The sequence below is a fragment of the Triticum aestivum genome, chromosome 4B, assembly GCF_018294505.1.
Source record: "Triticum aestivum cultivar Chinese Spring chromosome 4B, IWGSC CS RefSeq v2.1, whole genome shotgun sequence".
Classification (NCBI taxonomy): Eukaryota; Viridiplantae; Streptophyta; class Magnoliopsida; order Poales; family Poaceae; genus Triticum; species Triticum aestivum.
Window position 1 is genome coordinate 13,729,832 of NC_057804.1, and position 13,870 is coordinate 13,743,701.

Consider the following 13,870-nt stretch of genomic DNA (forward strand, 5'->3'; position numbering starts at 1 on the left):
ATACACACACATGTATACATATCTATGGTGGGAAGACGTCCCATCCTTCCGCTAGTGCCACCCGACAGTGTCGCTTGCGACCATTGTTGCTGCCGGCCACCCCTACCTGTGATGCCTCCCCTCCGTCTCGCCTTCCTTTTCCCACCGTCTCCGACGAGATTATTCCAACAAACTATTTTTTTCGCCCCCCCCCCCCCCAAAATCACACAAAAAATAAATAAAAAAGCTTTGTAAAATGCAAGCCATAGTAAGCAAAATAGCTTAATAAAGTATAAACAATTGACAAGGAACCAGCCATGAAGTTACCTGCTCTTATATTGACGTCTTGTTCCGACAAGAATCGGCCTGTCTCAGTCCACACGGGTGACCTAGTGGCTACCGCATCTACAGTTCTACACACTCCTCAAACTCTTAACTCTATGGTCGCAAGAAGAAATAGACATGAAAGTCTCGATACATGAATTAATGACTGATAATACACGTGCGTTTCTTGTGCATCCACACAATCGGAGACGCCCGATGTTGAAAAACCATATGCTCTGGTTATATTCCTGTCGACGGAGATCTCCGTTGAATTGGCCAATTGGCCATGATGTGCTCCTCGACTAGTCATGCGTGCCTTGTTGCTGCAAAACGGCATGCAAAGCACATGTTCCTCTATTGTGGATAATGTATCCGGTGCTCTCAGTTTTAGGATGCTATCCATGTTCCCAACCTAAAAATCATCATAACTTTTGTAAAGTAGATCAGCCTAAATCATCATAACTTGCCTCAAGATCCCAGATGCATGCTCTGTCTTCAGCAACCAGAAACAGCAACTCACCTCTGCAAAGACTGTCCCTTCACGGTCGCGGTTTGGAACCAGGTGAACTCTTGGACTAACGAAGGCGTTCCAATCTCGGGCTTCCTCCCGGAGCCAGGAAATGTGTCTGACTGGTGGGACAAGACTCTGAATTCCCAGTCCAAGCAAGTGCGCAAGAGGCGCAGTGGAAAAATCATCTACACGATATGGTCCGTTTGGAAGGAGCGAAATTGGCGAGTCTTCACTGGACAAAGGCTAACGCATCGCGAGGTGGCGGCTCTAGCCCTAGACGCAATCAATCAGCGCGACCTAGCGTTTGCTGGCAACCTGCCAACCACCGGCATTGGTTAATCTAGATTCTAGGTTGGTCTTTTGCGATTTCTGCGACGTTCCCTAAAAACGCTCGTCCCTCTGTAAATTGCATCTTTTTCTCCATCTCTTCTATAAAGAAAAAGGCAGTGCTCCTGCCGGTTCCTCAAAAAAAAAAAAAAACTTAGCTTCCATTCAGAAGTTGCTTGCCATATATATATACTCTATGGTGGGAGCACTGGTAAGCTGGCTTGCCGCTGCTAGTGTCCCGTGATGCGCTCCTAAGACTTTTCCGAGCGTGATTTTTGGTTTCCGGTTTTTTCCTTTCTGTTTTTTTTAGTTTAGTTCTTAAACTTTTAGTGTTTTGTAATATAGTTTTGATCTGTTCCTAAGGTATGTTTCTCTCTCTAGTGTTTTGCAAATTTCGAGCTTCAATTTTTTTTTTCGAGTTCTTCGGATGCCATCTTAGTGTGAAGATTTGCAAGCACCTTGAAAAGTCTTTCATCTTTGATGCATAAAAAAATTCGATTTTTTCAAATTTATTTAACATTTCATTCAATGTACTGTCCATTTTTTTGAGCGGTTTTGAATGCACTGTTCGTAGAAGAAGAGATGAGCTCGGGGATCAGAGTTGGATTTCCAGTTACTTTCTCACTCCTTTTTTTGGCCAGCATGCAACGAACCTAGCTTGTCCGCACCCCTTTCGATGGCCCCAGATTTTGGACCTCTCCACACGACCACCGCTCCCCACAGGTCAAAAAAGAGCCGCCAAGTGCAATAAACTCGCATCCACCCCGAAGGATCATCGAGGTCGGGCCATGGCCACGAGACTATCCACGCCATGACTTTGACCACCTACGTAGGATGAAGCACACGTCCTGCTCCTGCTACTACTTCCCGGCCGTATAAATGTACTGGCTCGGCCTCATCATCTCTCCCCAGCGCCAACCCTAGAAACCACCGCTCGCGGCAGCTCCAGGTCTCCAACCCCGAGGCGGTCGAGCGGTCTGACTTGTTCTTTATTGGTCGCCATGGCGTGGAGGCAGAAGAACGGCGGCGAGTCGTCGTTGTCGCCCGGCGCCTCGCCGTGCCGCGACGACGAGCGGGAGAAGGTCCCCAGAGGGCACGTCCCGATGGTCACCGGCTGCGGCGCGCGCGTGGTGGTGCCGGTGAGGCTGCTCCGGGACCCGTGCATCGCGGAGCTGCTCGACATGGCGGCGCAGCAGTACGGCTACGGCCAGCCCGGCGTGCTGCGGATCCCGTGCGACGCCGGGCATTTCCGCCGGGTCGTCGACGGCGCGCTGCACAGAGCCGACTAGCCGCCCGGCGTCACTAGAGCATGTGTGAATACGTATGCAGCAGTGCCAGTGTAGAAGAATATATAATTGGATATATGAAGTCTATTATTTGATTGTTCAGTTCTTTTGTACATGAATACACGAGGAACGTGAAAGACAAATTTGTGTCAAATTTGATGTGCTCACTCCACCCGCACAAGAACGATTTCAATTGTGTCGGACGAGACATTGAAACCACAACCCAAATCGGCGATATCCATACTTCCATAGAAGGGTATGTTTAGTGGGACTGGGACTGACGATCTACTAGCGGAGGAGCCAGCAGGCCGAAATCACTATTCTGACCTTTTCAGCAATCTTTGCCACAAAGTATTTCACGATCTGACCCTTTTAGCAACGCCACAGCCCGTGGCAGTGGCGGTGATCTGTATGCATGCAGAAGCATCATCAGTGAAGTACTTTTCATCAGTGGAGATCCTTATTCTTCAGAGACACGAGAGAGAGTTGCTTACACTTGCGGGTGCATTGGTTGCAGTCGGAGAGGCCGCCATGGCCGTCGTCGTTGGCGGAGCACAGGAAGCAGCGGCAGTAGTGGCAGACCCAGGAGTCCTCAGGGACCCTCCACGGCGAGGCACTCCGGGTGGAAGGTGGACGAGCAGCTGTCGTAGCACAGCAGCTGTCCGCCGTCTGCGCACACACCGCACGCTTCTTCTCCTGTGTGCTCCTCTCCCGTTCCTTCTCCAGCGCAGCCCGTGCCTTCTGCTTGGCGTGTAAGGTCTTCAGGTCCTCCCCCTGCCAGGCCTCCCGCACGCACTCCAGCAACGACTTGCCGGACTTTAGCAGGAGCCTCTCCCACGGTGCCGAGTCCTCAGAGCCGGCGTGGGACCAGAAGGTCGGGTGTGCCATCGCGGTGTTGCAGCAGGTGCACTGGATGCCGGCCCTAGTCACCGCGCCAGAGGCCTTCGTGGCGAAGCTGGTGCTGTCCACGTATGAGACCTTCTCGTTCTCTTTGAGCACACCAGAGTCAATCAGCCATGTCAGGATGGTGTGCTTCTTGGCTCCGGCCGCCGCCGTGCCGGACGTGCTACTGTTATTCCTGCGAGGCCTCCGGCTCGATGGCACGGCCGAGGCAGAGGCCGTGCTCTTCCTATTCCTGTTGTTGCTTGGAGCCGAGACAGTGTTCAGCTGGTCATTGCCTTGGGCGCCATGGTGCATGCCCGCCGGTCCGCCGGCGTCAGATTTCTTGCCGGGCACCTTCCTGGATTCCGCTAGAGTGCTGCTTCCCTTGGGCGCGCTTGTCTTCCGTACGCCAAGCATCATGGCGTTTCGGTCTGGGCGGCAACGCCAACGTGCTTGGCGTTTCCATGTGGGCTGGAAACACTAGCTAGTTTGGCGTTCGAACATGGATCTGAAACGCGAGCTACTTCGGCGTTTCTATATGGAGAAGAAACGCCACGGGCTATGGCGTTGCTAAAAGGGTCAGATCGTGAAATACTTTCATGTCGAGTTCGTTTTGTGGCGAAGATTCCTGAAAAGGTCAGAATAGTGATTTTAGCCGAGGCAGCAAGGCATGAGAGGTAGCATCGCCGACCGCAGGTGGTTGGCCCTAAGTTTGGTTTGTTGGGTGAGAGGAGGACGAACGGCTCTCGGCTGATGGATCACGGTCGGATGGTACAAAAAAGTTATTGGACCCAAAAAAAAGAGCGAAAGAAATCAGTCCACTGGAAAATAGTCGGCCCCAGTTACAAGTGTCCATCTTTTTTTGCTTTTTGCCACGATGATATCTCTAAGAAAATGTTTTTTTAATGCCAAAGTGATGGTGAAAATTAATAATGTCTAGTTGTGTCCAAGATCTAAATAATAAAAAACATTGTGTCCCTCATGTATTTATCCATAGGTGAAAAAATGTTAGCTTTATATTTCTGCTGCAACCATTGTTGAGGAAATCGTTGACTGGTAGCTGCTCGGTTGGCTGGTAAGTAGGGGATTAATAGTCTAATCAGCAAGTACTCAGTGATCCTATGAGTTGGGATTAATCGGCAAGTTAAATGGTTAGTCGGATGAATTCTTGAACAGGGGTTGCAGCTGCTTTCGGCTTGCGCCGAGACCTTGTAAACTGTGTGGACCCGTTGGTTTCTACCTTGGCTTAATTAAAAGTTGGGACGGGAGGAAACCCCTTTCATTTAAAAAAAACATTATGTCCTTAATTAAATAGTTGTTCAAACTTCCTACACTAAGAAACAGGCGTACCAAATCAACAACATAATAAATATGTGGGATCCAATGACATCACTCTGGAAACGTCTGAATTCACACTTTTAGACCAGATCGGTGAAGGTGAAGCAAATTTTCTTTCGTTTGAAAACCTTCGCTATCGAAGATGGCTCAATGTTAAAACGAAGACTGACTTAGTTGGAGAATGCTTCCCAGCGTGTGTCCGATGTCATGGGCTTTTTCAAATCATGTGCTATAAAGACATCGCAGTTGCAGAATTTTTGTATCTCACTGCTGCCAAATGTGATTTCCGAGATGATTTAGTAGATCGTTGACTGATAGCGTGGAACGTTGTACTAGAATGATTAGATTCCATTTAGTTGTCACAATGTTTGAATTTAGAATAGAGCAAAATTCTCAGCTAACTTGATGTACCAGGCTCACGTTCATCTTGATTGTGATCTTGCTATCAATAATGAGGAATAATCCCGTGAAATTATCTCTAGTTTTAAAATTTTCTTGTGATACCCTTGCAAAGGGGTGACTATAATGAGGAATAATCCCGTGAAGCATAACAGGCACATGAGTGAATGGTGTTGCTTTTGCTATAAATATGAAACAAATAAACAAGTTTTCTTTGAATGCATGCAAGTTCACTCGCTCCATATAGTCTTATCTCTCATGTAAGCTCTAACTATATCCAAACTGAAATGTTCCGTGCATGTATGGTAATTGGTTGTGTGGGGTATACAAACAAGGCTTAGCGATTAGAGCACTACAGGGACGGCAAATTTCCAGCCGAAATATGGAGGATGGATCAAATCATCCGTTGGATTCCATCTTTCCGCAAATCAACACCGTTTAAGATGGGCATCGTCCAGATTTTGTCCATAAAGTGTCATGTGCAGAGTACTTTGTAGCGATTTAATCTTGGTGTGAAGGGGGGTCCTCTGTTGGGTGCTATGGTTATGCACGCATTATGTAAAATTGACTTCTTCTCTTTTTTTTTGCAATTTTTTTTTCGATTTATTCATCTTCAATCATGGCAGTACAACGAATACCAGAAATAATAAAAATTACTTCTTCCAATTATAGGTTGTTATTATGTAAAAATGACTTCTCCATTATAGGTTGTCATTATGCACCTCGTGTTTTTGTATTTTGGGTGTTTCTTGCTTCGGCCTATGGAGCAGCAGCCCATTAGGATAGTTAGGCCCGTACTTAAGCAATGCGGGGTAGATGGTTGTAGACATCAGATCCGATGAGCTAAAAAGTCTGGATTATCAGAAGGGATGACCAGAAATGCAAAACGCAGAGAGGACTCACTTTAGACTCAGTTTTATTGTTCTAAATATCCCCGTCAAAAAGTCTATCCTTAGTGATTTCTCAAAAAAGAGAACTTCTTTTATGGTTCACAGTAGCGGCTTGTTAATCCCGAATACCTCTTATATGCAACTTTTTGCAGAAAATTTGTTAAAGAAATATATATATAGTGAGAACAAATTTCTACTCCCTCCGTCCTAAAATAAGTGTCTTGAGCTTAGTACAAATTTGTATTAGAGCTAGTATAAAGTTGAAACACTTATTTTAAGACGGAGGAAGTATAATTTTGCGTAAGGAAAAACTACAGACAAGTGAAAACAGCCAACAAACCGTGAGACGGCAAACTGCGGTACCTCGTGTGGTTAGTTTTGCGTAAGAAAACACTACGTGTGTGAGTTCATAAGGCTAAATGTACGTGCATGTATATAAGCATATGCTTTTGTAGCGTGTTAAAACCCCGGAAGACCTGACTTGTTCAACCATGCGCCGAACCTACGTACTGCGCACCACTTGCCGTAAGACTACACCGCACCGCTATAGGTCAAAAAAAAAGAAGCCGCCAACTCCAGGTGCAATAAACTCCCATCCACCCCGAAGGATCATCGAGGTCAGGACTATCCACGCCATGACGTTGACCGCGATTCTTGGAGCGTGTGTTACATGGGACCCGTCTTGTGTTGAGTAAATAGGCAATTTCTCGATTAAATTAATCCATGAGTAAATCACTAGCATGGCATTGACTAAGTTGATGACGTACTGACTCTGATCTAAACATGCACGTACTAAGCAAACAGTAGACAAATCTACACATACTGCTAGTACTGCTAATATGAAAATAATCAGGAGCGGGATAAACGAGTTATACCCTCCAGTAGGCCACGCAGAGGCCGCGGCTTTGGTGGCAGCAGCGGCGTCCTCGGCGACCTTCTTGTCGGCTTCAGCTTTCTCGGCGGTGGCACGGTCGGCGTCGGTGGATGGTGATGATGAAGGCGACGCGGACGTAGAGGAAGTAGACGATCGGAAGCGAGCAGTCGCGTAATCGCTGCCCAAAAACCTATTCGCCCCTCACCCCGTACAGGAACCAGAAGGGCGTGGTTTCGGAGACCTGCTCTCCCGTCGACTGTGTACGTGGCGGACGGGATGGAGTCACCGGCGGCAGCAGCAGCAAAGGAACGACGGTGGGCGTGCGCGTGAGCAGATGTGATCTGTTCGTGGCGGCTAGGGTTAGGAGACACCGCATACTTATAGGCGCAGCCGCGTGGAGAGACGTGGGCTCGACCCACGTCCGAGTCCGTGACAGCCCACGATCCGACGTAATAAGCGCGTAGGTGTGAGCTCGGCTCGGCTCAATCCCACAACCCGCGGCGCGGCGCGGCGCGTCGCGTCGTGACGAGGCGAGGCGAGGCGTGGCGTGGCGAGGCGGGCGGCGGAGGAGGAGTGCGCGAGGGCCTCTTCTCTTCTCAAGCTCCAATAGCATGTAGAAGAGAAACCCTTATAAACCACTCCAACTCTCCTTCCACTTCCGGGGTGGGACTAAACTTCCCACCACACCTAGTGCCATATAACCCACATGGGCCCTTAGAGGTTTTTCAGAAATTGCAATATGGGCCTAGAGCCCATCTCAGATTTCAGCAATCCCCCACCAGATTTCGAGGTCCCATTGTGTCCTCTGTTCCAATTGCTGTTTCGATATACTAGTGTTTCAGTAAAGACCTGTTAAGGTTGAACTTCACCTAGAACAAGTGGCTACACTCCTTCACAACTGAACAATGGACTATGCCTTGAATTGTCAGTTTGGCGTAAAGAAGTTTCACTACATGTCTTACTAGTACTAGGCTGCCGAAGGCTGACCCCTCGGGTGGAGCATATAAGTCACACTCCTGGCCTATTCATGAGCTTACTAGAGATCACCCCAATCTCATAGACTGTGACCAGCAGTCGGGCTCATATAGGTGTGTTCCTCCAAAGATCGTTATGTAGGATAGCATCTTGCTTTTATAAGCTTTGGAACACATTGAGACCGTAGTCATCCTACCATACAGTATCGAGAGTATTGCATCTCCAACGGAGTGGGTTAGTATAGTTACTCTCCTCAGTTCACCACTGGCTTGTTTTCCCAGGTCCTAGTTCACGGGATCTCCGATCACATAGGTTGGGTTACCACCATGGCAACTCATGTGGGTCTCATACCCATCTCCCTCGATGCATTATCTATCACAACACGTGATAGCCCTTTTGTAAAGGGATCTGCCAGATTCTTAGCCGTATGGACATAGTCCAATGCTATCACTCCGGAGTTTCTTAATTTTCTGACAGCTTTTAATCTCATTCTTATGTGTTTGGTGGACTTCATGTTGTCCTTTGAACTCTTCACCTTGGTGATGACAGTCTGATTGTCACAGTTCATAAGGATAGCCGGAACCGGTTTATCAACCAATGGCAAGTCCATCAAAAGATCTCGAAGCCATCTCGCTTCAACACCAGATGTGTCTAATGCCGTTAATTCTGCTTCCATTGTCGATCTCGTTAAGATCGTTTGCTTGCAAGACTTCCAGGAAACAGCGCCACCTCCAAGAGTAAACATATACCCAGTTGTGGCCTTCATCTCATCAGCATCAGAGATCCAATTCGCATCACTATACCCTTCAAGTACCGACGGGTATCCGGCATAGTGAAGTCCATAGTTCATAGTACCTTTCAGATAGCGCATAACTCTCTCAACAGCATGCCAATGTACATCACCCGGTTTGGAAACAAACCGGCTCAGTTTGCTCACAGCGAACGCGATGTCAGGCCTCGTTGCGCTCGCTAGGTACATCAGTGAACCAATGATTTGACAGTATCTCAATTGATCTTTAGCCATGCCTTTGGACTTTCGAATCAATACGCTAGGATCATATGGTGTTTGAGATGGTGTGCAGTCCGAATATCCAAAACGACTCAACACCTTCTCAACGTAATGGGATTGCAGAAGTGTGATCCCACCCTCATTATCTCTCAGTAGCTTGATGTTCAAGATAACATCAGCCACACCAAGGTCTTTCATCTCAAAGTTCTGAGATAGAAATGATTTGACCTCCTCAATGACTTTGAGGTTTGTTCCGAATATCAGTATGTCATCAACATACAAGCACAGTATAACTCCTTCGCCCCCACCATGGCGATAATATACACATTTGTCAGCCTCATTAACAACGAAACCAACAGATGTCAGAGTTGTATTAAACTTATCATGCCATTGCTTAGGTGCTTGTTTCAGGCCATATAAAGATTTTATCAACCTACACACCTTTCTTTCCTGACCATCTATCACAAAGCCATCAGGCTGTTGCATGTAGATTTCCTCCTTTAGCTCTCCATTTAGAAAAGCCGTCTTAACATCCATCTGATGGACGAGAAGACCATGTGAGGCCGCCAACGAGAGTAATACTCGAATGGTGGTCAGTCTAGCCACAGGTGAATAAGTATCAAAGAAATCTTCCTCTTCTTGCTAGTCATAGCCCTTGGCCACAAGCCTAGCCTTGTACTTTTCAATCGTACCATCGGGCCTAAGCTTCTTTTTGAACACCCACTTACATCCCAGTGGTTTGCAACCATAGGGACGGTCAGTGATCTCCCATGTCCCGTTAGCCATGATGGAATCCATCTCGCTACGGACCGCATCCTTCCAGTAGTCAGCTTCTGGAGAGGCATACGCTTCTGAAATAGAAGTGGGAGTATCATCCACGAGGTACACGAAGAAATCATCACCAAAGGTCTTTGCAGTCCTTTGTCTCTTGCCCCTACCAAGGGTTTCCTCGTCATCCTCCTCGGGATTTTCATCATGTGTTTGTTCATAATATTCCATAGGGATGGCAGGTTCAGGAGTCTCCTCAGATTCCTGTCTAGAAGTGCTTTGCATATCTCTCATAGGAAAAATATCCTCAAAGAATGTAGCATCCTTAGACTCCATAATTGTACCGATCTTCTGGTCAGGTACCTCAGATTTCACTACTAGAAATCTATAGCCAACGCTATTCTTAGCGTAGCCCAAATTAATGCAGTCCACGGTCTTATGTCCAAGCTTACTCTTTTTGGGGATCGGCACGTTGACTTTCGCCAAACAGCCCCAAGTGCGCAAGTACGAGAGTGTCGTCCTTCTCTTTGCCCATTTCTCATAGGGAGTGATCTCACTATCCTTTGTCGGAACTTTATTCAGGGCATGACATGCCGTCAATATAGCCTCCCCCCACCATGCCTTGGATAAACCCGATGTATCTAACATGGCGTTAACCAAATCAGTTAGAGTACGGTTTTTCCGCTCGGCAACCCCGTTTGACTGGGGTGAATAGGGAGGCGTCCTCTCATGAATAATGCCGTGTTCCGCACAGAAGGAATCAAACTCACTCGAGAAGTACTCTCCACCACGATCTGACCGGACTCGTTTAATTTTCTTTTCAAGTTGATTTTCAACTTCTGCCTTATAGATTTTAAAGTAGTGTAGAGCCTCATCTTTAGTATTTAACAGATACACATAGCAATATCTAGTGGAATCATCTATCAATGTCATGAAGTATCTCTTTCCACCTTTAGTCAACACACCATTCATCTCGGAAAGATCAGAATGTATGAGTTCTAATGGTGCCAGGTGTCTCTCCTCCGCGGCCTTATGAGGCTTGCGAGGTTGCTTAGCTTGCACACATGAAAGGCACTTAGAACCTTTGGCTAAAGTGAAACTCGGGATTAAATCCAACTTGGCTAGCCGCGTCATAACACCAAAACTAATGTGACAAAGACGTGAATGCCAAACTTCAGATTCATTAACATTCGAATGAATATGGTTCACGACTTTATTACAAAAATCTGCGAGGGAAAGGCGGAACATCCCTCCGCTCTCATAACCTTTTCCAACAAAGAGTCCATATTTTGTAACAACTAATTTATTAGACTCGAAAACCAACTTAAACCCTTCTCTACATAGAAGGGAGCCACTAACGAGGTTCTTCTTGATGGCGGGGACATGCTGCACGTTCTTCAGCTGCACGATCCTTCCCGAAGTAAACTTCAGATCGACCGTGCCAACACCATGAACAGAAGCACTCGTGCCATTCCCCATCAATACGGACCTGTGACCTGTGACCTGGTAAGAAGTGAACAATGAAATGTCAGCACACACATGAACACCTGCACCTGTGTCCACCCACCAATCGTTGGGTTGAAACACTGAAAAAACAGTAAATAAATTACCGTACCCAGATGCACCATTCTCATTGTTGCCCACAATCGTGTTGACGGACTTGGAGTCCTGTCCTGACTTCTTGTACTTGTTTGGGCACTTGTTGGCCCAATGTTCAACCGAACCACAAGTAAAGCAGCCCTCGTCCTTCTCGTTCTTCTTGAAGGTCTTCTTACCCTTCTTCTTAAAGTCGGTATTGTGTTGGACACCGTTCTTTCCCTTGGGCTTGTGGGAGTTGAAGTTCTTTTGGTTCACCATGTTGGCAACAGAAGTCCCTTCGGCCCCTTTTCCGTGCGAGTCTTTTGCCCTCGAATTCTGCTCAACACTCAGATGGCCAATGACATCCTCCACAGAGAATTCACGCCTCTGATGTTTCAGAGTGCTGGAAAAGTTCCTCCAGGAATTAGGGAGCTTAGCGATTATGCAGCCCGCGACAAACTTGCCCGATAACTCGCACTTGAGAAGCTCAAGTTCCTTAACAATGCATATTATCTCATGAGCCTGCTCCAATACAGGACGATTTTCAACCATCTTGTAATTGTGGAACTGCTCTATAATATACATGTCGCTCCCTGCATCGGTGGCCCCGAATTTAGATTCGAGCGCCTCCCACAAGTCCTTGGCGACATGCACATGTAAATATGCGTCGACCAGTTTATCTCCGATCACGCTAAGAACTGCTCCGAGAAACACAACGGTAGCCTCCTTGAACGCCTTCTCCTGTTCAGGAGCAATCGTTCCCGTGGAGACACCGGTGACCCAGAACACGTTCATAGCCGTGAGCCATAACATGGTCTTAGTCTGCCAACGCTTGAAGTATGTACCGGTAAACTTATCCGGTTTCAGTGCAGCAGCAAAGCCACTTGCCGAGAAATTCCTACACATAATAGGTTTTTGGATTGTTGAGTAAATAGGCAATTTCTCGATTAAATTAATCCATGAGTAAATCACTAGCATGGCATTGACTAAGTTGATGACGTACTGACTCTGATCTAAACATGCACGTACTAAGCAAACAGTAGACAAATCTACACATACTGCTAGTACTGCTAATATGAAAATAATCAGGAGCGGGATAAACGAGTTATACCCTCCAGTAGGCCACGCAGAGGCCGCGGCTTTGGTGGCAGCAGCGGCGTCCTCGGCGACCTTCTTGTCGGCTTCAGCTTTCTCGGCGGCGGCACGGTCGGCGTCGGTGGACATGGTGATGATGAAGGCGACGCGAACGTAGAGGAAGTAGACGATCGGAAGCGAGCAGTCGCGTAATCGCTGCCCAAAAACCTATTCGCCCCTCACCCCGTACAAGAACCAGAAGGGCGTGGTTTCGGAGACCTGCTCTCCCGTCGACCGTGTACGTGGCGGACGGGATGGAGTCACCGGTGGCAGCAGCAGCAAAGGAACGACGGTGGGCGTGCGCGTGAGCAGATGTGATCTGTTCGTGGCGGCTAGGGTTAGGAGACACCGCATACTTATAGGCGCAGCCGCGTGGAGAGACGTGGGCTCGACCCACGTCCGAGTCCGTGACATCCCACGATCCGACGTCTCAGATCGTGGCCCAGCTGTCAGAAAACTCTCCGTTAGTGACTGGCAAAAATAAGCGCGTAGGTGTGAGCTCGGCTCGGCTCAATCCCGCAACCCACGACGCGTCGTGACGAGGCGTGGCGTGGCGAGGCGGGCGGCGGAGGAGGAGTGCGCGAGGGCCTCTTCTCTTCTCAAGCTCCAATAGCATGTAGAAGAGAAACCCTTATAAACCACTCCAACTCTCCTTCCACTTCCGGGGTGGGACTAAACTTCCCACCACACCTAGTGCCATATAACCCACATGGGCCCTTAGAGATTTTTCAGAAATTGCAATATGGGCCTAGAGCCCATCTCAGATTTCAGCAATCCCCCACCAGATCTCGAGGGCCCATTGTGTCCTCTGTTCCAATTGCTGTTTCGATATACCAGTGTTTCAGTAAAGACCTGTTAAGGTTGAACTTCACCTAGAACAAGTGGCTACACTCCTTCACAACTGAACAATGGACTATGCCTTGAATTGTCAGTTTGGCGTAAAGAAGTTTCACTACATGTCTTACTAGTGCTAGGCTGCCGAAGGCTGACCCCTCGGGTGGAGCATATAAGTCACACTCCTGGCCTATTCATGAGCTTACTAGAGATCACCCCAATCTCATAGACTGTGACCAGCAGTCGGGCTCATATAGGTGTGTTCCTCCAAAGATCGCTCTGTAGGATATCATCTTGCTTTTATAAGCTTTGGAACACATTGAGACCGTAGTCATCCTACCATACAGTATCGAGAGTATTGCATCTCCAACGGAGTGGGTTAGTATAGTTACTCTCCTCAGTTCACCACTGGCTTGTTTTCCCAGGTCCTAGTTCACGGGATCTCCGATCATATAGGTTGGGTTACCACCATGGCAACTCATGTGGGTCTCATACCCATCTCCCTCGATGCATTATCTATCACAACACGTGATAGCCCTTTTGTAAAGGGATCTGCCAGATTCTTAGCCGTATGGACATAGTCCAACGCTATCACTCCGGAGTTTCTTAATTTTCTGACAGCTTTTAATCTCATTCTTATGTGTTTGGTGGACTTCATGTTGTCCTTTGAACTCTTCACCTTGGTGATGACAGTCTGATTGTCATAGTTCATAAGGATAGCCGGAACCGGTTTATCAACCAATGGCAAGTCCATCAAAAGAT

At 47.7% G+C, this 13,870-nt stretch overlaps 1 protein-coding gene across 1 annotated transcript; it reads left to right on the forward strand.

The window, feature by feature from the left end:
- The first annotated feature begins 2,053 nt into the window (after positions 1-2,053).
- On the forward strand, positions 2,054-2,529 carry LOC123094213 (auxin-responsive protein SAUR71). The gene has a single exon (XM_044516270.1). The coding sequence runs from the start codon at positions 2,143-2,145 to the stop codon at positions 2,428-2,430; it is 288 nt and encodes a 95-aa protein (XP_044372205.1). The 5' UTR covers positions 2,054-2,142; the 3' UTR covers positions 2,431-2,529.
- Positions 2,530-13,870: the final 11,341 nt, after the last annotated feature.